The sequence below is a fragment of the Molossus molossus genome, unplaced genomic scaffold (assembly GCF_014108415.1).
Source record: "Molossus molossus isolate mMolMol1 unplaced genomic scaffold, mMolMol1.p scaffold_m16_p_16, whole genome shotgun sequence".
NCBI lineage: Eukaryota > Metazoa > Chordata > Mammalia > Chiroptera > Molossidae > Molossus > Molossus molossus.
Genome location: NW_023425351.1, coordinates 46,675,948 through 46,703,931, shown reverse-complemented (window position 1 = coordinate 46,703,931; position 27,984 = coordinate 46,675,948). Strand labels below are relative to the sequence as shown.

At 41.0% G+C, this 27,984-nt stretch overlaps 1 protein-coding gene across 1 annotated transcript in view; it reads right to left on the bottom strand.

The window, feature by feature from the left end:
• RIMS2 (regulating synaptic membrane exocytosis 2) overlaps positions 1 to 25,310 on the bottom strand; it is a 513,935-nt gene extending 488,625 nt beyond the window's left edge. The window contains exon 1 of the mRNA XM_036264303.1: positions 25,135 to 25,310. Coding sequence (XP_036120196.1) covers positions 25,135 to 25,310 — 176 coding nt within the window. The remainder of the gene's footprint in view (positions 1 to 25,134) is intronic.
• Positions 25,311 to 27,984: the final 2,674 nt, after the last annotated feature.

The window sequence follows — 27,984 nt, the reverse complement described above, 5'->3', positions numbered from 1 at the left end:
CAGTTTGCAGAATTTTAAAAACAAAATAATTTTTTTTTTTTTTATCCTCACCCGAGGACATTTTTCCATTTTTTGTTCAGGTAGAGTGGGAGGGAGAGAGAGGAACAGAGAGAGAGAGAGAAACATCAATGTGAAAGGAACACATCGAGTGGCTGCCACCCGCACAACCGACCAGGGCCGGGGACAAACTACAACCGAGGTACGCACCCTTAGCGGGAACCGAACCCAGGTCTCTCAGGACCGCAGGCCAACACTCTAACCGCTGAACCAAACCGGCCAGGGCAAAAACAAAATAATTTTTAAATACTCTTACTCTCTAGTTATGAAAATAATTTAAAAATACAACTGTTGGGTTACTAATGTCAAGAGTAGAGTGAAGCTGAGATACTGATTAACTATTTTCAGCATGTGGTTTGAAAAAAAAAAAAAAAAATGACCGAAAAACCCACCTTCCGGCCTCAACAGGGCAGTTTGCTATTATCTACAATCTCAAAAATCCTTTAGTGAAGAAAATGTTCAAGGACAAATACCCAGATGAATTTCACCTGTGTTCTTCTCACTTCCTCTTACTCTAGTCTCATCATCTAACCTCAAAACTGACCTTCATAGAAACAAATAAATCTAACTTCAGATAGGCGTAGAAAGGACAAGACTGTTAGCTGAAAAAGTAACCTAAAAATGCGTAATACCTATTTTTTCCTATTAAAGTTTATTGCATATCTTCTGTGTTCCAGGTGCATTATATTTGCATCTCACCATACCCCTATCAAATAGACATTACTGCCCTCAATGCATAGATAAAGCAACAGAGAGTCCAAGAGTTAATTAAGTGACTAGCTCAAGGTCACACAGCTAGTTAACTGGCAGAGTGGAATATGACCTACAGTTCACTAATGCCAAAACCTTTTCCTTATACTTCTTACACACACTGTGCTGCCTTGATTTCTTGAAACCAGCTTAGGAAACATAGGATTAGGAGGAAAGTAAGTGGAAAAGCAGTATTTGCAGTCATAAAGATCCAGCTACTTATAAAGCTATCTTAACTGATTAGAATTAAGATATAGTAATACACCTAAATTCTAACCAGAAAAAAACAAGATTCATAAGAGGGAAATTTTTACTAGAACTACTATCTTATATTGTTATAAAAGCCTGCCCAACTCTAAATCATAATCTTTCTGACTCTAGTAACTTTAAACAGAGGTAAAAGACAAGTAGCAAAGCCATAAAAACAAATACAGTCGTCCCTCACTACTTCGCACTTCGACTTTCACGGCTTCACTCTATCGCGGTTTTTTTCAAATATATTCATTAAAATGTTGATCAAGACAGTGAAAATGATACAGCGCGCACTCAGTTGTCTGAACCAATTATACACCCCAATTACAATGAAAATTAAAATTACTGTAAGTATGGACTGTAGGCTTATGTATTCAAGCACCCCAGGAATCCTTCAATGCCAAGTGCAACCACTGGACCACTCCTTTTGTGTGGGTAATAACTTTCTTCCAAAAAATCGGGTGTGGTGAAACCAAGCCAATCAGAGTGTGCTGTTCATTGATTGGCTATCCTATCCTCTTCTTATCCTGGCCACTGATTGGCTCAACCTCATGCAAGTTCGTTTCTCTCATATACGCTTCTACATCGCTACACATCGGAAGCATCTTTGCTCTTGAAAGTGTTTGCAATTTCTGGGAACTTTTATCTAAGCCCCACGATGGCTCCTAAACATGCTGCTTCTTCTAAGCCTTCTGGCGATGAAACTAAGTGCCAGAGGAAGATGCTTACCATCCAGGAGAAGGTAAAACTCTTGGATATGATCAAAGATAGCAAGAAAATCGTGGAGGTTGCCCACCATTATGACTTGAATGAGTCTACCGTTCGCTCCACCCGTAAAGATGAAAAGAACATCCATGCAACGGCTACTCTCTCTCAACAAGGAAGCAAAGTGCATTATGACAAGTCGTAATAAGTTCATAGTGAAAACGAAGTCTGCCCTTGCCGTTTGGATCAGCAACAGCCGCAAGAAAAACATTCCACTGGATTCACTGGTCATCCAGGAGAAGGCGAGACAGCTATATCAGCGCTTTACAGCAGATGAATCTCAACCAGGACCCTCTTCTGAAACATTCATGGATTTCATGGCGAGCAAGGGTTGGTTCAAGAAGTTCCAGAAGAGGTATCATCTGAAGAGTGTCATTCTCCACGGAGAAGCTGCCTCTGCTGACCAGCCTGCAGCAGAGGACTACATGAACAACACGTTCCAGAAGATCCTTGAGGAGGGCAAGTATCATCCAGAACACATGGATGAGCTCCTGGAGACACATTCGAATCCCTTAACTGATGAGGATCTGGTGAAGATAACTAAGTCTGCGAGTGAGGAGGAGGAAGAACAGCCAAGGTTCCTAGGGGTCAGGAGGAGGAAGTTGGACTTACACTTGAGTGTCTCTCGCAAGTCGTGAGAACTATTAAGGTAGTACAGGACATGACTGGCGAATGGGACCCACAAATGATGCGTGCATTGTGGTTCCAGAATGCACCTGATGGAACAATGGAACCCTACAAGAGCCTCCTCATGCATATGAAAGGACAGTGCCAGCAACTACCTATCACAATATTCTTCAGCCACGCACCCAGATACCCACTGCCTACTCCTAGTACTTCGGTGGAAGAAGACGACGACACAGCTGCTGACGATACTGTACCATCTGAAGACTCTCCTACTGAGGTTGTGCCTTCAGAGGAGCAGTAACCTTGCTCTTCTTTGCTGTGCAGTACATCTCTTCATCTTCACCACTTCATCATTGAAGAAGTTGCACTATTTTTATAGACTAGGGGTTGTGTGTAAGAACTGTGTATGTGTGTAATTAAATGTACAATAATAATAATATGAGCCTTGGCCGGTTTGGCTCAGCAGTTAGAGCGTCAGCCTGCGGTACAGAGAGACCCGGGTTCGGTTCCCGCTAGGGGCATGTACCTTGGTTGCGGTTTGTCCCCGGCCCTGGTTGGTCGTGCGGGTGGCAGCCACTCGATGTGTCCCTTCACATCGATGTTTCTCTCTCTCTCTCTCTTCCTCTCTTTCCCTCCCGCTCTATCTGAACAAAGAATGGAAAAATGTCCTCGGGTGAGGATAAAAAAATAAAATAAAATAATAATAATAATAATAATAATAATAATATGATATTTGTAATGTCTCATATGTCTTTTTTTCTCTTATTTTGTCTAATATATTGGGTAAAGAGGAGTGTAATGGTGACTAAAGGATGTTATTTCATGTCTATAGGGCTCTGATAATGTTAAAAAACATATTTAGAAGGCCATAAACAGGTTTTCTATCTTCTAACTGTGTAAATATTCGATTTATAAATAAAGAATCCTACTTCGCAAAAATTCATTTATCGTGTTAGAGTCTGGAACTAATTAACCGCAATAAACGAGGGCCGACTGTACTGAGATTAGAGTGCTGAGCCTAGGCCAGGAATCAAGAGTTCTAAACTGAAGATTAAGCATTGCTTTTATAATAGTCTAGAAAAGGATCCAGGAAAGAGAACCAGAATAGAAACTGACTCTAAACTGGAAGGGTTTAACATAGACTATTCATGAATCACAGAAATGAATGAAAATTGTGGGGTAAAAGCCAGGATAAAACTAAGAAATGTGAACTGGAAAGGGTGGGAAATAGGAGAGTGTTTGAAAACACTGGGAATATTGAAACATATGGTAAATTGTGAGACAGTAAATTGTGAGCTATGGCATGGTTATATAAATTCCTGCTGCAAAATCTGGTGGCAGATTGGAAACATGTGTTCCAAAACAATTCCCTAAGATTCCTATTGAAGTTGAAGAAAATGAGTCATGAGAGTTTTGTGTTCTTAATATTATCTGAGTCTCTTCAAAAGATGTTTTTAGTATAAGTATTTAAATGAAAGCACCATTGATATGATCCCAATCTAAAATATTTTAGGATATTTAGTATATATGATATATTAATTCACTGAATTACTTATTCCATACATATTCCCCTTACAAGAGACAACTCTGCCCTAGCCGATTTTGCTCAGTGGTTAGAGCATCAGCCTGCGGACCAGAGAGGTCCGGGTTCAGTTCCCACTAAGAGCAGTACCTTGGTTGCGGTTTGTTCCCAGCCCTGGTTGGGGTCGTGTGGGTGGCAATCACTCAATGTGTCTCTCTCACATCGATGTTTCTCCCTCCCTCTTTCTCCCTTTCTCCCTCCTGCTCTATCTCAAGATAAATGCAAAAATGTCCTCAGGTGAAGATAAAAAAAAAGAGAGAGAGAGACAACTTCCCTACTTCAATGCTCCAGAAACAGTGAAAATCTTATAGCTAAAAGAAAAGATTTACGAATGGAAGAGATGGAAGATGAAGCTGGAAAGATAGCTTGGGAAGAGACTTATAAGCAGGTTGAATTTTATCCAAAGAAACAGAAAGCCTAAAGAGGCCTTTAAACTAGGGAAAGACTAGTTTAATTTTTATTTTTAAGATAATACTCTGTAGCAATACAAGGAAAAACCCAGTATAGAGACATAAGATCCCAGAATAGCAGCACCAGTGGAAATAAACTGGTGACAATTCTTACAGTAGTTAGACCTTCTGACACTAAAACAAATGAACTTATTGACATAACAGACCTATCATACTCTTATTTCAAATCCTTTCACTCTAATCAAATATGCCAATGAGATAAATTCAAAATTTTTAACCTGGCATACAAGCATAAGTAATTCTACATATTTAACAACTGATACAATCATATAAAATTAATATACAATCATTACATAACTTAACATTAAATATAAATTTATTTCCAAATAAACTATTTCTATAGACATATGTCTCTGCATAGTGTATAATAAGAGGTACAGAATAGCCCTGGCCGGTTTGGCTCAGCAGTTAGAGCGTCCGCCTGTGGCCCGGAGAGACCCGGGTTCGGTTCCCGCTAAGGGCATGTACCTCGGTTGCAGTTTGTCCCCGGCCCTGGTTGGTCGTGCGGGTGGCAGCCACTCGATATGTCCCTTTCACATCAATGTTTCCCTCTCTCTCTCTTCCTCTCTCTCCCTCCCACTCTGTCTGTACAAAAAATGGAAAAATGTCCTCCGGTGAGGATTAAAAAAAAAAAAAAAAAAAAGAATGAATAGCCCTAGCCAGTGTGGCTCAGTAGGTTGGAGGATCTTCCCGTGCACCAAAGGGTCATGGGTTTGATCCCCATTTTTCTCTTTCCCTCTCTCTCATCATGGACAGTTTTGCTCAGCAGTTAGAGCGTCAGCCCACAGACCAAAGAGTCACAGGTTCGATTTCATTCAAGGGCACTACCTTGGTTGCGGTTCAGTCCCTAGCCCTGTTTGGGGTCGTATGGAGGCAACCAATCGATGGGTCTTTCTCACATCAATGTTTCTCCCTCTCTCTTTCTCCCTCCTCCCCTCCCACTCTGTCTGAAAATGAATGAAAAAATATCCTCAGGTGAGAATTAAAAAAAAAAAAACTTATCCTCAAGTGAGTGTTTAAAAAAAGAAGAAAAAAGAAAAAGAATCAATACCTAAACCAAAAACAATCATTAGCTTTACTATGCTGTATGCTATATTGGAAATTTTTACATGAAAACTTAAACATGTACAAGAGGATACCTATTTTTCCTAAATCGTTCTAGACAGTACAGAGTAAATATGGCTTTGTACAAGCAGCACCATGTAGTATCTCTCCCTTGCCTTCCCAAAGGATCATCTCAGGTAGTCTAGTCTAAGTATTACTTTTGCCACAATGGGGTTATTATCACTGAAGTTCTTTGTTTGATACACGTACATTAAATATTTATTTTTAATTTAACTTGCCCTTACTTTCACATTTTTCTAACATATAGTATGTATAATTGCTATCATGATCCTCATCAGCATCATCATCTCATATTAGATGTCCCTATTAGAACATAAGTTTTGTCAATTTTTTTGTTTGTCCTCTCCTTTCCTTCTTCCTTTCTTTTATTTTTCTTTGTTATTGGCTTTTGATGCTGATAATTAGCAAAACACTCATTCATGAAAGAATTTCATAATGAATTATTTTAATTTTAAAAATAAAGTGTAATTTAACATAATTAAATTCAGTAAAGAGGACGACAGACTGTTTTTTTTTAAAATATTTTTGTATCACACATGAGTGTAGTTGTTAATTTTTCAAAACTTTAATTACTCAAGTGAAAGTTTAAATAGCCCAGTGGGTATGGTTCAGTGGACTGAACGTCGTCCCATGGACTGAGAGGTCCTGTTTCAATCCCCAGTCAGGGCCCATGCCCAGGTTGTGGACTCAATCCCCAGTAGGGGGCATGCAGGAGGTGGTCAATTGATGTTCCCTCTCATTGATGTTTCTATCTCTCCCTGTCCCTTACTCTCTCTCCAAAATCAATAAAGAAAAAATATTTTTTTAAAAAATGGAGAGACACTCTCAAAGAGTTTTAAAACAATAAAGGGTCTGCAAGTAAAAAATAACAAACAGAGCACAACATAGGATTGCTTATTTACCAATCTGCATGGAACTTGCCAACACTATATTTTAAATCAATAAACCAAAAGAGAGAAAAAAAGAGAGAGAGAATAAGTGGCACTTTCAACAATATTATTAGTATTTGAGAGGATACAGAAACAACCCTAATCAAGAAGATTACTCAGTAAGGTTTTCAGTGCATATTAGTGAATCTACAGTTAGTAACCTAGTTAATAACTGATATTACAGCCCCTCAAGAGAAATAGCTAAAACAATATTATTTGTCCTACAAAAAAGTACCCAAAAATTTACATTCAATTAAGATTTCAGATTTTGAGTCCGGCCGGTGTGGCTCAGTGGTTGAGTGTCAACCCATGCACCAAGAGGTCACTGGTTTGATTCCCAGTCAGGACACATGCCAGGTTGTGGGCCCAATCCCCAGTGGGGGGCATGCAGGAGGCGGCCAATCTATATTCTCTTTCATTGATGTTTCTATCTCTCTCTCTCCCCCTCACTTCCTCTCTCTAAAATCAATAAAGAAAAAAAAACATGTAAACTCTGAAAACAGTAATTTAAAAAAAGATTTCAGATTTTGTAAAAAATATTTTAAATTAAGATTTTGAGATCACGTCCTCCCACAACCACATCAAAGTTACAACTAAACTACAGAACAGCCATCATTCAAAACCGCCTGAAATCAAGCTGAATGGAAGTCCTACAACTACGGAATAAGAACAGCAGCCACTTCGAGACTAGCAGGAGGGGCATAGGCAGACAGGCTGGTCCTACACCCACGTGTGGCGGATAAAAATCAGGAGGATACCACGGCTGGGAAGGTCCTCTCTGAGAACTGAGGGGTCCCCGTCCCACACCAGAAGCCCAGCTCAGGGTTCCAGTGGCAGGAAGAGAATCCCCATAACTTCTGGCTGGAAAAACCAGCGGGAACAGAGGCTGAGGGAGGCTGAGGCAGCTGGAGCCCCAGGCAGCTTCTCTAAAAGGGTCCACGCGCAGACTTATTGGACTCACTCCCTCTAAGCTTGGAGGGGAGGCAGCTCGAGGGGCACCAGAGACATATAGGGAAAAGTGAGCTGTTTGGCATTGGAGCAAGGGCTGGAGAGGAGGCTTTCTCTAGGACAGATGTGCTGTCAGAGGCCTTTGTTCCTTTGGTGAGCCCTTACCTGGGGCAGCAGACAGCCGCCATATCTGGAACTCCAGCAACCTGGCTTACTTTGTTTGCCCCGCCCTGCTGATTCCCTGAGGCCCCGCCCCACCCAACTTTCAGGCCCACCCAAGCTGTTGCCACTTGCTTAACCATAGGATTGGCCTGTCTTGGATCCTGCTTCAGGTTTTTCCTAAATTCTTTCAAACAAGCAGCATCTGGTCTCACATAGCCCCATATCTCTCATTAAGTAATACATAGAAACAAACACAGGGAGGCAGCCAAAATGAGGAGACAAAGAAACAGGTCCCAAATGAAAGAACAGAACAAAACTCCAGGAAAAGAACTAAGCAAAATGGAGATAAGCAACCTAACAGATGCTGAGTTCAAAATACTGCTTATAAGGATGCTCAATGACCTTAGTGAGAACCTCAGCGAACTTAGTGAGGGCCTCAAGAGCATTAAAAAGGACCAATCAGAAATGAAGGAAGCACAGTCAGAAATGAAGGAGGCATTAACTGAAATAAAGAATAATTTACACAGATTCAATAGTAGGGTAGGTAAAGCCAAGAAGCAAACCATCGATTTTGAATATATGGAAGCAAAAAACACCCAATCAGAACAGCAAAAAGAAAAAAGAATCTAAAAAAATGAGGAGAGTGGAAGGAGCCTCTGGGACAACTTCAAGCGTGCCAACATTCGCATCTTGGAGGTGCCAGAAGAAGAGAGAGAACAAGAAATTGAAAACCTATTTGAAACAATAATGGCAGAAAACTTCCCTAACTTGGTGAAGGAAACAGACATACAAGTCCAGGAAGCACAGAGAGTCCCAAACAAGATGAACCCCAAGAGGTCCACACCAAGACACATCATCATCAAAATGAAGAGTTCAAGACAAAGAGAGAATCTTAAAAGCAGCAAGAGAAAAGCAGTTAGTTACCTACAAGGGAGTTCCCATAAATCTGTCAGCTGATTTCTCAAAAGAAACTTTGCAGGCCAGAAGGGAGTAGCAAGAAATATTCAGAGTGATGAAAAGCAAGAACCTACAACAAGATTACTCTATCCTGCAAAGCTGTCATTTAGAATCTATGGCCATATAAAGAGTTTCCCAGACAAGAAAAAGCTAAAGGAGTTCATCACCACCAAACCATTATTATATGAAATGTTGAAGGGTCTTTTTGAAGAAAAAGATAAAATATATGAACAAACAAAACGGCAATGAATACATATCTATTGACAATGGAATCTACAAACAAAATGAACAGGCAAAACAGAAACATTCTCATAGATACAGAGAACATTTTGTTGGTTGCTAGATGGGAGGGGGGGTTGGTGGAATGGGTGAAAAAGGTGAAGGGATTAAGAAGTACAAATTGGTTGCTGACTGACAAACCTCAAAGGGAAGGGGGTTGGGGAAGAAATAAACCAAAGAACTTATATGCATAACCAATGGACACAGACAACAGTGTGGGAAAAGGCAGGAGGGGGGCGGGAGTGGGAGGAGGAGGTCAATGGGGGAAAAATGTGGAACATCTGTAATACATTCAACAATTAAGATAAAAAAAGACTCTGAACAAAATATTGTATAAATTTGCAAGAGAAGAAAGTATAAATTCTAACTTATATGCATAACCAATGGATTTGGACAACAATGCTGTGAGAGGGGGGTGGGATTCGGAAGAGGGTGTCAATGGGGAAAAAAGGAGAAATATCTACAACAAAAATAAATTAACAAAAAAATTAAATACACTACAAAATTTTTAAAAAATACATAAAAATTTAAAAATTAAAAATAAAGAAAGTATAAATTCTGAAAAACCTGAAATGCAAATAACACTATTTTATTCCTAGAGATGCTCTTGATGTAAAATCTTGCCTGTAGATATAAATTTTACTTTAAATGATGTCTTCAAAATGAAGAATCTAATCAATCCCAACCTGCAACAATACTAACTACTTTTGGTTGTATACCAAAAAATGAGTTCAGAATACTACTCTCCACTGTTCCATAGTTCAGTGTGTTATCTCTTCAAATGAAAGCATTTATTTTTAAGTTTATGGGTTAAAAGTAAGCATTGACATTGTGAGTGAGTCTCGCTTTACAGATTTTGTTAATGGCTAGTAACTGATTTCAAAAAATGGATTATTTAACTGACAGTTTCAAACACCTAAATGACTTAAAAAATTTCCACGAATTATGTGAAAGTATATTAATGAGATTTATAAAGTGTACAGAATTGAAGCAATAGTTCAACTTCATTTCATAGAAATTAGTTTAAAATGATTCACCAGGAATAGTCAATGTTATCATCTTGAGTCCTAATTAAAGCCAGTACAGCACTGTATATGCTTTAAAAAGAATATCAACATTATTTTTAAATAACAGATATTTTTTAAAGTTCAAGTGGATATAAAATCCATTCACATTATCAAAAGAAATTTCAACTTCACACTTGTCAATGAAAAAAAAATTAGGCAGTTAAAGAATATTATAAGCATTAAAGTAACATTTAAAGTGGATGAATTTCAAAATTCTGGCTAATAGCATAAAAAAGTTTCCATCAATTTTTTAATTTGAAAAAGAACTGAGTTCTTTCCTGAAATGTGCTACCTACTAATCATATAGCTTTCTTTTTTATTTATCCTCACCAGAAGACATTTTTGCATTTATCTTCAGATAGAGCAGAAGGGAGGGAGAGGGAAGAGAGAGAGAGAAACATCGATGTGAGAGAGACACATCAACTGGTTGCCACCTGCACGACCCTAACTGGGGCGGGGACAAACTGCAACCAAGGTACATGCCCTTAGCAGAAACCAAACCCAGGACTCTCTCTGGTCTGCAGGCTGGTGCTCTAATTGCAGAGCCAAACCGGCCAGGGCTTATATAGCTTTCTTATCAATGGTGACTGGAGAGAATTTGAAGATATCATCATTAAACAGACCTGATTAGAAATTATGTGTATCTGTTTCAAAAATAAAAAAATAAGCCTGATTCTTTTAAAAGTGTACTTACAGAGGCCAGCTAAGTTTCTCATTTTAGAGGTTTAAACTTTTATTTAAAAGTTTTTACAATTCAACATTTACTATCTTCTATAATAACTTGCATTTGTTTTGCTTACAATTATATAATAAAAAGGGATTAATTTTTTCACAAATTCTCATATAGATACCCCCAAATATTTTCCAGTTTACCCCAATATGACAGGCCTATTATCATTTTCTCTGTGTGTATTACATGAAAAAGGTTAGGAAACACTAAGTAAAGGAGTGTAACTATTTAACTAAAATATATAGTGGAGGGGAAGAAAACAAGACTGCAAATACCAGCAACCTGGTTCATACTGTTTGCCCCACCCTGATGATTCCCTGAGGCCCTGTCCCACCTAAATTTCAGGCCCACCCAAGCTGTTTCCAGTGGCTTTATCATAGGATTGGTCTGTCTTGGCTTTTGCTTCAGATTTTCCTAAATTCTCTTAAACAAGCAGCATCTAGCTGCAACGAGCCGCATTCCTCTCACTAAGTGGCACAAGGCCTGGCACTAGAAGCACCCAGCCCTAGTTCACAGCTTGGCTTTGCCTGGGCACCTCCAAGCCCAGCCCAAGAAGCAGCCATCTGCAGGTCACTCTGTAGCTTATGCCTGTTAGCCCTGGGTAGAACATAGACAGTGGCTGACCCTGCCCAAAGCCAGCACACCCAATGGACAGCCTCAGTCCACATCGAAGCACCACCACTCAACCACCTCCACACGCAACACACTCAAGGGGTGGACTCAGTGGGTACCACAGCCCTGCTGAAGTAAGTCTTGCTCTGTGTGGTAGGCTGCTGCACAGCTGATCCTCCAAGGTAGTCAGAGGCCAGTGGTCAGTGGTCACAGCCATTCCTTTCAGCTGATCAGCCTGAGTAAATCCCTGCCACTGACGTGCCAACAGCAATTAAGACTCAATTACAACAGAAGGGTGTACAGTCCACACGAGGGGTACACCTTGAGGGCCCAGTGGCACAGAGAGACTGTGCCACTGGATCATACAGGGCACCTACAATAGGTCACCCTACAAGCCTAGGAGACATAGCAACTCTACCTAATACATAGAAACAAACACAGGGAGGCACCTAAAATGAGAAGACAAAAAACCATGTCCCAAATGACAGAACAGAACAAAACTCCAGGAAAAGAACTAAACAAAACAGAGATAAGCAATCTAACATATGCAGAGTTCAAAACACTGATTATAAGGATGCTCAAGGAACTTAGTGAGGACATCAATAGCATAAAAATAGGACCAGTCAGGAATGAAGAAGGCACTGAAATAAAGAATATTTACAGGGAATGAATAGTAGAGTAGGAAAAACCAAGAAGCAAACGACTGATTTGGAATATAAGGAAGCAAAAAACACCCAATCAGAACAGCAAAAAGGAAAAAGAATCCAAAACCATAAGGATATGTAAAAAGGCCTCTGGGACAACGTCAAGCATACCAACATTTGCATCATGGGGATGCCAGAAGGAGAAGAGAGAGAGCAAGAAATTGAAAACCTATTTGAAAAAATAATGACAGAAAACTTTCCTAACTTGGTGAAGGAAACAGACAAAGAAGTCCAGGAAGCACAGAGAGTCCCAAACAAGATGAACCCAAAGAGGCCCACACCATGACACATCATAATCAAAACGCAAAAAGTTAAAGACAAAGAGAGAATCTTGAAAGCAGCGACAGAAAAACAGTCATTTACCTACAAGGGAGTCCCCATAAGACTGTCAGCCAATTTCTCAGAAGAAACTTTGCATGCCAGAAGGGAGAGCCAAGAAATATTCAAAGTGATAAAAAGCAAGGACCTACAACCAAGATTACTCTATCCTGCAAAGGTATCATTTAGAATCGATCATTTAGGATGTATAAAGAGTTTTCTAGGCAAGAGAAAGTTAAAGGAGTTCATCACCACCAAACCAGTATTATATGAAATACTGAAGGGTCTTCTTGAAGAAGATAAAAAATATGAACAATAAAATGGCAATAAATACACATCTATTAACAATTGAACCTAAAAACAAAATGAACAAGCAGAACAGAAACAGACTCATAGATACAGAGAACTTTTTTTTTTTTTAATCCTCACCCGAGGATATTTTTCCACTTTTTTGTTCCAATAGAGTGAGAAGGAGAGAGAGAGAGAGAGAAAGAGAGAGAAACATCAATGTGAAAGGGACACATTGAGTAGCCACCTCCCGCATGACCCAACCAGGGCCGGGGACAGACTGCAACCGAGGTACGCGCCCTCAGCGGGAATGGAACCCGGGTCTCTCTGGACCACAGTCCGACGCTCTAACCACTGAGCGAAACTGGCCAGGGCAAACTTTGTATTGGTTGCCAGATGGGAGGGGGGCTGAGGGGATGGACAAAAATGACAAAGGGATTAAGAAGTACAAATTGGTTATTAGACAGGAATCTCAAAGGGAAGGGGGTAGGGGCAGTGGGAAGAGATAAACCAAAGAACTTATATGCATATATGAATAACCAATGGACACAGACAACACTGTGGGGAAGGCAGGAGAGGGGCGGGAGTAGGGAGGAAGGGGTCAGTGGGGAAACTACCGGGGACATCTGTAATACATTCAACAATAAAGATATGTTTAAAAAAGTAAAAAGACTGCAAAGAGTAAATAAATAGGGGATAGATCATGACAGGTCTTGTTTGCCACACAGAATTGTATACCTTTACCCGCCTTTGTCAACCAGAGATCTGGAAGAGAATTAAGCTCTAAAGTCCTAAAGCATACATTGTATGTAATAAATTAATTCATCTCTTGCACAACTGCAATGGTACTAGTTATGTACTCATACCTGGGAGAAGTGAGAAAAAAATTACTCATAATTTTGTGTGTTCCATGGCTGAGAGGAGGGACTCCAGTTAAAGGCTGCATGCAGATAAAAATGGGAAGATACTGTACTTTAAGCACAAGAGTTCTTTACATGAGCAAATGTTTCATGTGTTAAGTTCTTTCTGGCAACAGTACCATTTAAATAAAAATTCAAATGATCTGAGATCAAGACCCCAATATTGATGTATTTAAGTGAGCCAACGGCAGCAAAAATCTAATTTTCAATTCTTTCCTTTAAATATCACTTTATTTATTTTTTAAATTTATCTTTATTATTGAAAGTATTACAGATGTCCTTCCTTTTCCCCCCATTAGTTATGTATATATGCATATAAGTTCTTTGGTTTATCTCTTCCCGCCTCCCCCTTCCCTCTTTCCTGAGATTTGGCTGGCGATTATGATATCATCAATGTCCAGTGATTATGATGATCAACATGTTATAGCAATTTACAGCTCACAGGCACTTTCATTTACATAGGGTCACTTTAACTGTATGATAAAGATGCCATAGGCCCATAATTCCTTACCCACAATTCCAAAATCCAAAAAGCTCTGAAAACAAATTTTTTTTGCAATTCTGTCCTAAATTCCTAATACGAATTAACATGAAACTATGTATATGTAGTCTTTATTTAACCCACTTGTAAATAATCTTGTTTCCAGTGAAGATATATAATTATGTTTGATTAGAGGCTGCTTTCCTGACCTTCTAATAGTTACATATTATAGCACCTTATAATATGGATATGCACCTTTACATTTCTAAAATCCAAATACCTGGATTCTAAAACACATCTTTCAGTTAAACCACAAGTTTCAGTTAAATGACTTTGGACTTGTGTTTTCAATCTCCATTCTACAGAGTTTAGGTGATTCTTCAAAATAACATAGCTTGTGAATGATGGAGCTGGGACTCTAACCCAGATCTCTAAATCTTGTTTTTTAATCCCCTATCCAAGACTGACCATGAATGAAAAACTTTTTTCTGCGTAACAGCACATTCCATATTTCATGTATCATGTAAGCATATGTTAACATAAATTTTTAAAGTACAAAATAAAAAAAATAGTCTGTTTGTATCTAACCCTAAAAAAAAATTTTCCTGCTACTTAAACTTGTTTTCAATTTCATTGTTTTACACAAATGAATAACTTCACTGTGTGGCTTGGGCTCTCTAACCTGAAGTCAAGAGTACCATCAATTTATGTTGATGCTATTTTACACTAAAATTCATAAAAACTGCAAAGCAAATAAACAACATTTTAAAGGGGAAATTTTAAATAATTATCCTAGGGATTAACAAATTTTCTAATGTCAATCCTGCCAGTCTTGTGGTAAATTTTTTTTTCAATTATTTCTGACTCCCCCTCCATAAGTGGTAGAATTGCACTTCTCTACCCTGAGGTAGACATAATCATGTAACTTGATTTGGCCAATGAAATGTGAGAAGTTGTATACATATTTCAGAGAGAAAATTTTAAGAGACAATTTGCTATTTACCAGTCTCTTTTTTTCATCTGCTATCAATGCTCCAGATAAGTTTCTCCATCAGCCTGTGTCCCAGAATAAGGATGGCATGGAGTAGAGATCCAAAGTGGCCCAGAGAAAACATATAGCATGAAGAAAAAATAAACCTGTTGTTTTGTGCTACTGATATTTGGGGATAGCACAGCCTACTTTAAATTTATAAATTTATTGTCTCCCAGCTCCAAATCCACCCTTCTTTATCCTGCATTGTGATACTGGATCTGGATTCTTATTTCCTTTACCATTTGGCACATTGTTAGGCTTTGTCAGTAGAGGGAGCTAGAGGAACATTAAAGGAAGAAAGGGCTACCCTCTGGTTCTCAGTGTTTTGTTGTTTTCCTGAATTGCTTGGCTGCCAGGAACTTACAGGACACACAGTGGCATTCACCCTCTAGCAAGGTTTACCAGCACCCCAGGGGGCATCTTCTCAAAAGTTTCAGCAGCACTCAGCAGGCAGTATCACAACAAGTCTCACTGACACCCTACCACGTGGTCGGTTCCCTGTGAACTTTCTGAGCACACCAGCCAGCTTCTCAGCAAGCCCTACTGACACCCCCACAGATGATTTCCTGCCTGTTTGCCCCAGACTGTGACAGCACTGAGTCACAGCCAAAACCTCCTAAAAGGGCTGAATCTCAGCCTTAGCCATGGGGGAAAGGGACTCTTCCAAGTTTCTTCCTTGCTTGGGTACTCAGCCTCAGCCCTAAAAGAGGTGGCCACTCAGTGCTGCAATAGGTTAATACTCCTGTGTATTACAATTTTCCTATTCAAATTACTATTTTAGTTTGTCTCCTGATTGGACTCAGTGTATCTTATCACATAAAACTATATACTGCAACATGAATTTATATTAGTAGTTTTGAAAGACAACCTTGGATTGTTTTTATTTTCTACTGTTTCATAGCTACTTTTAATGTTTTATATGCCTAAGTTGAAACAATTGATTATATTTTAAATACTGATAAATTTTGTCATAATACATACTATATCTTTTCATTAAGTCAGACTTCTAGGCTAATAAACATAAGAAAGAAAAATAGCCACACTTATTATAGGGTAAGAAACAGCCCTTCAACCAAACATTCCAAGAGAAACCATATTCTTCTCAAAAAATTAAATCCAAATCTTTATTTACTCATACTGTAATATAAAACTTATATTGAGTCTTTTTAAATGATAATGAAAATAATACATTTGGAAAGATTTCAAGAACTCTTCATTATGTTAGTCATATGACAATATTATTTATTCCTCCTTCTATAAAAATAAATACAATTATTAACTAAAATGACTAGTTAGGAAGTGCACTTAAGTGCAGAGCCCAGAACAATTCACACTGCTGGTCTTCAGAGCCCCACCTTACCCCCAGTTAGAAAAACATTTTAATTCAGGAGTAAACTACTGAATAAATAAAAAGTGGAGAGCAGATTGCCAGTAATTTGAGGTCAATAAAATATCATGAACCCATGGACAAGTGCATTGTAAAATATTATTTAGGAGATATCACTCTGGAATTTGTGTTTCTGAATACAAAATACATTTTTTAAAAATAAGAGGACAATGTCTCCTTTATAAAAAACATACATCCAGCTTGGCTGGTGTGGCTCAGAGGTGTTGCTAGTTCAGTTCCCAGTTGGGACTCATGCCTGGGTTGCAGGTTTCATCCCCAGTAGGGGGCTGCAGGAGACAGCTAATCTACACTGATGCTTCTCTCATCAATGTTTCTCTCTCTCCCTTTCTTAAAAAAATCATTAAAAATATATATACATCCAAACTTATATCTAGTGGCACTCACTACAGAAATGTAAGGAGAATAACTGCCCCCTCAAAGATGTTTACATTTTATTTATGTATTTATTTATGTCCTCACCCGAGGATATTTTCTTCCATTTATCTTCAGATAAAGGCGGCGGGGGGGGGGGGGGATAGAGAGGAGCACTGATGTGAGAGACATGTCTATTTGTTGCCTCCTGCACAGCCCCAACCAGGGCCAGAGACCGAACCACAACCGAGGTATGTGCCCTTGACCGGAATCAAACCTGCAACTCTTTGGTCCCAAGGTCGACGCTCTAACCGCTGAGCCAGACCAGCCAGGACCAAAGATGTTCAAATTTTAATTCCAGGAACGTAAATATGTATCCTTACATGGCAAAAAGGATTTCACAAATGTGATTAAGAGGGGAAGATTATTCTGGAATATCTAGTAGGCCCAATCTATCATATGAATCCTTAAAAGAGAAAAATCTTTCCCAGCTGTGGGCAGAGAGATGCCCACAGAAGTAGGGTCAGAGAGATGGCATTAGGAGGCTACAAGCAAGCACTAGAGAGAGGCAGGTAGGTCTCTAGGAAGTAAGAATAGCATTCCACTGACAGCCAACAAGTAAATGGGAATCTCAATCATGTAACTTCAAGGAACTGAATTCTTTCAACAACCTAATAATGAAGGAGACATCCTCCCCTTCTAGCTTCTAGAAAGAAACACAGCCAATTCCTTTTATTTTAGTCCAGTGAGATCCGTGTCAGACTCTGGCCAACAGAGCTGTAAGGTAATAAATGTGTGTTGTTTAAGCCACTAAGTTTGTTAGTAGTAGAAAACTAATACAAGAAATACTATTTATAACCTTGGAAGATCTAGGTCTTTATTAAAGAAAAGTAACAATGTCCTTTCAACAAGTTTTAAAAATTGGGGGTTCATAAAAGTATTTATTGATAAACTAGATTGCTATTCTCTACAGCTATCAATACTTTCCTCTTCTAGCTAATTTATTTATTTAACAAACACTTATATGGTACATATTATGCACTAGGAATTCTAAGGGGTTTACAAATGCAAACTCAATTAATCCTTATAACAGCTTCTGAAGTAGGTGTTATTATCCCCATATTACAAATAAACACACTGAGGTACACAGCTACCAAGTAACAGAACTGAGATTCAAACCTAAGCTTGTCTGACTTGAGGCCAAACCCTTAAGCACTAGGCTCTTAACTGTTTTCCAGAAGACTAAACAGTTAAGAAAGAAAATGGGTTTTGGAGTTAGAAAGATCTAACTACAGATCTGTGTTCTGGTACTTATAAGCTTTGTGACCTGGATCTAAGCATTTGGTAGACACTGAACAAATGTTAGTTCCTTCCTTCAATTCCTGCCACAAGTTCAGACATATATTCAAATTCAAAGATAAAGCTATGTGGAACAATCTTTGTTTTTTGTTTTTTGTTTTTATCCTGAGGACATTTTTCCATTTTTTTTGTTCAGGTAGAGTGGGAGGGAGAGAGAGGAACAGAGAGAGAGAAACATTGACGTGAAAGGGACACATCAAGTGGCTGCCACCCGCACGACCAACCAGAGCCGGGGACAAACTGCAACCGAATTACGCGCCCTTAGCGGGAACCGAACCCGGGTCTCTCAGGACCGCAAGCCGACGCTCTAACCGCTGAGCCAAACCGGCCAGGGCTATGTGGAACAATCTTAAGATGAAAATTGAATATTAGTCTCAAACTCCTGAATTTCTACTTCTTTCTTCCGGTTCCACTTACTACTTCTCAGATCTCATCTAAGACAACCTGTGGCACCACAATAAGACTGTCTTTAGAAGTACCATAGGCTCTCATTATTATATCAACAAAAATAAACTGGGTCCTGTCCAGTGTGGCTCAGTGGCTAGAGCACTGGCTGAGGACCAAAGGGTTGTGAGTTTGATTCCTGGTCAAGGGTACGTACCTGGGTTGCAGGTTTGATTCCCACCCCAGTCGGGGCATGTGCAGGTTTGTGTCTCACTTCAGTGTTTCTCTCTCTCTGTCTCACCCTTCACTCTCTCTAAAAATCAATGGAAAAAATATCCTCTGGTGAGGATTAAAAAAGAAAAAAACGACTAAAATTTACTGTTAGACCATGACTAGAAAGTAAGGGCAAAATATTTTAAGAAATTAAACACGAGATACAGGTAGAGCAAAGGCTCTTTGATTTCAGGTAATCTTAGCCATAGATTACCTCAGAAGAAACAGTTGATTACGTACACCTTCTGGTTCACTTCTTTGGTTCCACTTCGTTACCATGCTACCTTGTTCTTGTTAACATACTAGAAGAATGGCATTGCCCATTATGATAATATTCTTTATGCTAATATTCTTTATATTCTTTATTAGCTAGATATCAACATATCACCTGGTCAAAGATATTTTGTCTTCTGCACTAGATGACCATTTAAATGACTGTGGTCTATTTCCCTTAATTTTAAAATTCTGGGTTTTGCCCAGCCAGTGTGGCTCAGAGGATTGAGTGTCGTCCCATGGACTGAGAGGTCCCAGTTGGATTCCCAGTCTGGGCACGCGCAGGTTTTTGGGCTCAATTCCCAGTAGGGGGCGTGCAGGAGGCAGCCACTTGATGTTTCTCACATTGATGTTTCTATCTCTCTCTAAAAAAAATCAATAAAAACATATTTTAAAAAAATAATAATAAAATAAAATTTGCGGTTTTTTAAGCATACCTAGAAGATGATCCAATTCCACCTATTCTCCCTGAAGATCCACTTAGCTTCCTACCCCTGTAACACCACCATCGTCATGGCCAAATCCCCAGTCGGGGGCACGCAGGAGGCAGCCAATCAATGTTCCCTCTCATCGATGTTTCTCTCTGTCTCTCCCTCTCCCTTCCTTTCTCTCTAAAATCAATAAAGCCATGATTGCCCTGGCCAGTTTGGCTCAGTGGTTAGAGAGTTTGCCCATGGACCAATGAGTTGTGGGTTCGATTCTGGTCAAGGGCACATGATCCTTGGTTGCGGTTCATCCTCAGCCCTGATTGGGGTCATGCAGGAGGCAACCAGTTGATGTGTCTCTCTCACATTGATGTTTCTCTCTCAGTCGCTCCCTCCCACTCTATCTGAAGATAAGTCAAAAAATATTATCAGGTGAGAATTAAAAAAAAATAATAATAATAAAATAAAAGTCTGCATAATAAAATTGCATCATTTATCTGACATGCCACATTCTTACATTTTCATTTAGCCATAAAAGGAAAATATGGTAGTTTTTATGAATATTAGAATAAGGAAGGTCATTCTACGTAAACCACCAACCCCCAGCCAAAAAACAAAAACTAATAAATTAAAATACATTTTTTTACAATCCTGACCAGCAAAAAAAAAAAGGCACAAACAAGGTCACAAAACAAAAGACATATAAAGAGCTTCTACAGATCACTAAAAATAACCAACAGAAAAAGAAGTACAAAGGGCTCTACACAAATGTAAAAGGCTCTACACAAATATAAAATGCTCTCAACCTCACTGATAATAAGAAAACTTCATCTAAATCTACAATGATATATTTTTCACATAAATATTGGCAAAGATTATCATGCAGAGTTGGCAATGATGTGGAAAAGTCTCCCTAGTATATGTCACTTACGTGTACTTCCTCTATGAAAGTAAATTTGTCAATATTAATTAAATATAATGACCTTTTGACCAAATAATTCCATTTCTAAAAATTTATCCCACTGATATATTCACACATGTGGAAAAATGACATATGTACAAAGGTATTTAACATAGTGTTTTTCCTAATGGCAAAATAATTGAAATCAACTTACCCAAAAATATGGTACTAGTTAAAGAAATTGCAAAACATTCATAAAATGAAATATTATGCAGCCATTAAAATGAATGAGGCAGCTATATATTAATGAGTGTAGAAATTATCTCCTAAAAAGTAAACTTCAGAACACATTTGTGTTTTTTATGTTTATGCACATATATCCATACATGCATGTGCACATACATATACACATATAAAATATTTGATATATACATATCTACTCTTCTACATAGAATTTTCTGGAAGCCTATACAATAAACTGGCAATAGTAGTTGCCTCTGACTAGGGGAAATAGAAATTTTGTAAGAAATAGTAAGAAATTTTATACTATTTATATATATTACCTATTAAAGAATTTACAAATTGACTTTAGAAAGTGCTTTTAAAATTGAATTACTAAAAAAAAAGTAGAACTGCTCACCTGTTTTTAGTATAAGCTAAATTATTACCTTGATCTGTCAGGGAAATTTTTACTTATTATCTTCCTTTATTTGAGGAGCAAATTATCCTTTTGACATTAACAAAAAATTTAAACTGAGATCAAAAAGATAATTTACACATCAAGAAATATATAATTTCTCATTTGTTACAAAAACACCTCATTTGAAAGACTATAATATGTACATAGTAGAAATTCAATAAATATTTACTGAATGAATACCTTTGTTCTATTGATTTAAATGGGTGTGCATTCCTCATATTTTTTTCGTAGTATCACACCAAAAAACAAACAAAAAAGACTCACAGGAAAATAGAAACTTTTAAATTATACTTTTCTTTAAAAAAAAAATTCACTCTCCATTTCCCCAACATAATTAGTAAACTACCTCATTAACATGACCACGAGTCAAATCAACATTACTTATTAGGTACCTACTATGCACAGTTATTAAGGATACTGCAAAATATAAACTCTAAGGATACATTTTTATTCTTGCCCTCAGGAAGTTTACAGTCTTGAAAGACAAGGCTTAAAAACACTAATCAGTGAAAGGATATTATAGAATTTACTGACAGAGTTATCCAAATGATAAATGTTAATGGAATTCATGTAAGAATAAAAAAGTAATTATTGACCTATAAATATATGTAAATGCTTCAAAAATTCTAGTATCTCACTCACATATAAAATAGTATTATTTGTTGGAGACAGAAGACGTCCTGCGTATGTGGATGTTCAGCTAGCCTTGAAAGACACTGCCAACAATTAAATATAAATACTTTTAATCGTTCCAGCTCCTAAGGCAAGAGATTACTGTGGTGATCTTAATCTGTTTTATCGATCACCTCTCATTAAAAATATCACAGGTGTGAACCTCTTAATATATAAATATTTATATGTAAATTATATGTATCTTAATATTGTCGATCTAAATATTAAGTATTAGTAAAGCTTAATTTCTTTTTCAAATAAAAATAGAAATGCAAATGTTTTAATATTTTTCCTGTACTCCCATATATCATCTCCTAATACACATGCCACTTTGTATGAATACTTAACATAAATATTGAAACTCACAGATCATGCAAAAATATAGCCATCCAATTGTTCCAATTTTCACACATTAAATTCTTTTTCTAATATAGTTGTTACAAAGACAGCAGATATAAATTTGAATATCAGTTTATTTCTCTTTATCCATGACCTTCTTTCAGAATAGATGTTAACATGCAATTAAATGAATATCACTAAAGAGAAACAAAGGACAGTATAGTTATAACCAGATAGTTGTCCCTTAAAAGTTAATGGGAAATAGTAGCCATTGAAGAATACTAGAATTATTTTCTTATATATAGCATGTGAAATTTAATATCCAATATTGATTATTTAATACTTAATAAATGTCAAATTCTTGAAAATGTTTTATCTCTTGTTATTATAATTCTAAGTCTAGTCTTTTCTTCATTTTCCTTGCCTACTATTATTAAAGACAAAAAGGCACTTTTTTTTTTTTTTTTTTTTTTTTTTTTTTTTTAATCCTCATCCGAGGACATTTTTCCATTTTTTGCACAGACAGAGTGGGAGGGAGAGAGAGGAAGAGAGAGAGAGAGGGAAACATCGATGTGAAAGGGACACATCGAGTGGCTGCCACCCGCACGACCAACCAGGGCCGGGGACAAACTGCAACCGAGGTACATGCCCTTAGCGGGAACCAAACCCGGGTCTCTCCGGACCGCAGGTGGATGCTCTAACCGCTGAGCCAAACCGGCCAGGGCCAAAAAGGCACTTTTAAAGAACATTTACAATTAAATTTTCAAACATATTATGTTTCAACCTCTAAATAACTTATTGTTAAAGTGAAAACAAAAATAATTCTGAAACTATGTAGGCCATTTTGAGCTATGACCTCTTCTTTCAAGACTAAGTTAGATAGAAATGCAAGTATATATTTAAAACAATTATAAATAGATTTTTCATCAATGTAAATTCATAGACTGAATAGATGTTTAGATAATGTTAGTTTCTATCTAAATTGTAAAAATATGAATGCACAAACATTAAATGTATTTGTAAAGTATGTAGAGTTACACACAAGTGTAATATATTCACATGTACCTACCTGAATATCCAGCCCTTTCACAATTTTCTAGTATAATATATTGTTCATTTGAATAATTCTTAATTCAGTACTCAAAAGTTCATTTAAATTTCTGTATAGTAGAATAACAGATTTGAAACTATAATGAATTTGCCAATAAATGCTATTATTTAGCATACCAAAAAGAAATAAAAAATACATTCTACATTTAAATATGTGGATCAAGGAAATAAATCTATGTTTTAGTTGAGCATCATTTTGGCAACATTAGTTTTACAACAATATAGTAAAAATATAGGTTAATATATCTAACTATCAAACTCTAAGTCATCAACAGCTTGGTATTTACAGTATATATAAAGTGAAGTTAGGAGTATGCTCAAAAACCTTTTATAAATAATGCTTTATACTTCTATTAGTTGAAATAAGCTACTTAACTCTCTTAATCTTTTTTTCATTTCCAAGTCTACTAATAAATCAGTCCCAAAAAAACTATTTAAACCCAGAAATTATCTTGCAAGAAGCAATTATTCTCTATTTTAGTTAATATGTCAGAAATACATTTGCTCTTAGTCCTTCAGTATTTTTTGATAATTAGTATTTTTTCAAACATGTACAAATACTTGATACGTTTATCATAAATTATTTAAAGTAATATTTTTCATCAAATTATGAAAATATAGAGAGAGAATTGTTTCCTTATAAGTGTATTAAAGACTACTGAATTCAACAACCTGTTTTTAAAATTTACATTATTAGAGGTTAGTGTGTTAGTTTCTTCATAAAGAAACTCTACATTTTCATTTATGTGTTTCAGTGGAGAATATGGGGAAGTGTATTTGATAACACACACAAAAAGTCCCACTTTGGCATATAAACTGTACAAGTTAATCTTTCAGTGAACAATTCAAGTAAAAAGAAAAAAAGTTGAGTTGGAAAAACATAAAAAGGCTACACATCTTCTGCACAATCTCTTTCTCATAGTAACTGAGAAATCAAATCACCGTAAAACATTTATAAGCAAACCTGTAGAAACAATTCACTGCTAGACTAACTAGAAAGCTTCTCAAAGCTGTCGCTGTCCGTCTGGACAGTTCCCTAGTGCTGAAGTTACGCCGCCGCTAAACCCTGTCTGGCTGCAGCTTTCGCTCTCCCACCCTCGGCCAGCCCCGCAGCCTCGACTGGGAGCGCGAGTAGTAGAACTTCACTAGGTAGGAAGCACTGCAAACTGCAGTAATGGTAGGAACTGGAGTCTCTTCAGGATTAAACAGATTTACTAGTTGCAAACAGGAAGAGCAGCAGAGTGCAGGGTGTTAGAACCGGCCGAGGGGGAGGGGCTGGAAGATGGCGGCGGCCGCACACCCACCCGAGACTCGCAAGAGCACAGGCCCCTCGCCCGCACCGCCGCCCTCCTGCCCGCGGAGGCCGGGGGTAGCTCTGCTCTTCCCAGCGCTGGGGGCAGAGCCGCCGTGCGGACACGCGGGACTCGGGCCCACGGCGGCGCCCGCATCCCCGGCCGCGCGCCTCCGCCCGGGTCCGGGCCAGGAGCACCTGTGCACGGCCATATTGGATTCCCTGCCCCAGTCGCTCACTGCCTCCGCCTCGGGGCGGCGGCAAAGAAGAAGGCGCGCGAGGAGCCGGGGTTCAGCCCCTGCCCCCGCGGGGCCGCAGCCGAACTTGCCCGCGGGGAAATCACGAAGAACGCTCGGGGAAAATGACATCGTCCAAAGGCTCGCCACCCTCGCCTCAGCCGGCCTCGGCGCCTTCCCTCCCGACACACACCCCCGCGCTGACACCCGCCGGGCAGCCCGGGCCGGCCGCAGCCCTCGTGGCCCCGGCGCCGGGGGAGGGAGGGCGGCGATCCCGGGCGCGCAGACGGCCTCGGGCAGCCGCCGAGGGGGCGGAGGGCAGGGAGGGAGGCGGGAAGATGGAGCTGGGTCCTTACTTGAGCACCGACTGCTCCTTCTCCTCTTCTTTCTTCTGCCGATCCATGACAGCCAGGATGATTTTCCTCTCCTCCTCCGTGAGGTGGCTGAGGTCGGGCATCTCGGGCTGCAGAGGAGGCTGAGCGGCCACCGGGGTGGGAGCCGGGCGGCCCCGCGGCCCGACAGGAGCCGACATGTTTGGTGGAGCCTAACCGCCCTAGGGAAGCAGGGAGGCAACTCCACTGGAGGCGGCGGCGGCACCCGCGCGGGCGGCTGGGGCAGCCTCCGGCGCCGGGACAAATACATACAAATCAATGGCCTTCAAACCGAGGCGACAGTCCCCCTCCCCCAAGAAAGAAAGCGGGGGGAGGGGAGGGCGAGCGCAGAGGGGAGGGCGGGCTGAGGAGCGCGCTCCGGGAAATGTTTCCTCAGCCTCCGGGGGCGAAGGGCTGGCAAGTGAGAGGTTTGGCTGAGAGGAGAGCGCAAGGCCGGGCCGGGACGCGGTGTGCGCCGAGCGGTGGGGGAGGGTGGTGGAGTAAGGTGGCGGGGACGACTAAGGGTGGGGTGGCTGGAGGGAGCGAGGGCGGCGCGGGCCGGGGCGAGTGTGTCCGGCCGCGGCGGGGGCGAGGGGCGCGCGCGCCGCCTCAGAGGGAGAAGGGGTAGCTGCGAAGCAGCCGCCGCGGGAGTCCCGGCAACTCGCGCGGGGCGCCGGGAGGCAGCGTCCCGCGAGCCGGAGGGGCGCCGAGGCGGGAGCGGAGAGGGTAGTGAGGCGGCGGGGGCTAATTTCCCAGAGGAGCAGCTCGGCGGTCCCGCCCGCTGACGCGTCCCAGGGCTCCGGGCGCCGCGGGGGAAGAGCCCCTCCAGAAGCGACGGGGAGAGGGCTGCGGGGACCCCTCCGCGCTAGAGCGGAGAAGCGAAAGCGGGGACGGGATGGCGAGGGCTAGCGCCGGAGAGTCCCGGGGCCAGGGCCCCTCGGCAGCCAGCGCCCGGATCCCAGCGAACTCCGACGCTTCGCAGGGTCGGGCGCCTGTCCTCCCTCATCACGTGCGGGTCCGGGGTCCCTCAGCCGCCGCCGCCCCTTAGGTCCGCGGAGTCGGCGCCGAGGGCCCGCTCGCTCCCTGCGCCGCCGCCGCCGTTCGCTCCCGCCGCCCGCGCCTCCTCCCCTCCGCCTCCCGGGCTCCTCCCGCGGGGGCCGCGTCACCTCCCGGCAGCCCAGGCCCAGGCACCACGGGCGACGGCCATCCCTCCCGAGGGAGCTCTGTGGGCTGGGGCCGGGCAGGAAGAGGCTGAGAGAAAAGGGGGTGGGGCTAAGGGCCGGGGGTGGGGAATGTGAACGTGGGAGGGGGCGTCCGAGCTGTCGGGAGGGAGAGGGAGCGGGTGGAGGGGCGCCCAGTGGGTCAAGTCGGGAAGTAAAGGAGTGCGAGCGTGGGGACTGAAGGGGGGTGTCAGGTCCAGGGATGGGGTGTGACCGGGAAGTAGGGGAGCCCCGTTTGGGAAAGGAGGGAACCGTGGGGGAGAAGTGCACCGGGTGTGGGGCCGGGAGGTTGGAGTGTGAGCGCGTGGAGCTCCTGGGGTGTCCTGGCGGGGTCCGGGGAGGAGGGAGAGCACAGGCCTTGCGAGCCCCTGGGAGGTCAGGGCTGGGAGGTGCGAGGGGTCGAGTGGAGGGGATGGGAAGTACGAGCGAGTGGGAAGCTCAGGTGATGTCAGAGACCTGGAGCCCGGAGGGGGCTGGAGGGAGGATGAGGAAGTTCTGGAAAACGGGGCTGGTGGGGAGGGAGAAAAGCCCGAAGACTTACTGAGGGGAAGACAAGAGAGAGTGGGGAGGTGAGCCTGGAGAGTTCGGGTTTGCCCGGGAGAGGTGTGAGGACGAGGAGGAGATGGTTGAGGGTACAAGGACTGAGAATCATCCGGAGACTGAGTATGAACCGGCGCTTGGGCCGAGGTCTTCTGTGGGTTTAGGCTTTTTAGGCGAGCCTAGTCTAGAGAGAAGGGGCAAAGAAGCTGGGGGGTCGGGTTTGAGTCGGAGTCAGGTTTTCGAGGCAGAGATGGTTTCGGTGAAAGAGGTCGTAGATATCTGAAAAAACGGCTCCTGGAGAGCTGTAGTGGCTGCCTCCCGCTGCCGCCTTTGCTAGGTGGGGCCAAGTGCGCCCCCTCTACCCTCCGGATGGGGCGGGGCAGGGGGCGGGCTGGGAAGGGTAGAGGTGAGGCTGGGGTGGACCTGGTTGGGGGTGGGTCGCCGGGTATCACCTCTGGGCAAGCGCAGTGGATGGGGGGGCGGGGGACTGTACGTTTATGTTCACACCCCTACTCAACCTTCCACACCCGCCTGTTTAGTGCCAGATTATGGTCTGATGAGTAGTGTAAGGCCTTTGGGGTTTGTATTATATTTACCTTCTTGATGTGTATGTAGTCAGCCCTTTCCCTCCTCCCTCTGTTCCCCAGGTACCATCTGACTAGCTCCCAATTTAAGAAAGCTGGGGACAGACAAAGCAGCCCTATAAGTCTCTTGTGATTTCTAAGCTTAAATTTCTGTTTCTATTCTCCCATGCCTTGTAATTGGGAAGAGAGAAAAGGGGCAAGTTTAAGTGCTTTTTTTATTTTATTATTATTCACTTGATTCAAACCAAACTCTCATACTCCACATAATTCAGTTTTCATCTCTTTGGAGCTGGGCAAACTAGATGATATACAAATATAAATTAATTTAATTTTGTTTTAAAATTAGAGAATTTTTATAAACCTCTAATCCAACCTCATCGTCCTATGGGAAATGGTGTACTCAGATCAGCCAGCTAGTAAATAGCAGCACTGGAACTAGAACCTAGAATTTTTACTCCAGTTTGAAACCAGTGGTTTTCAATCCTAGCTAC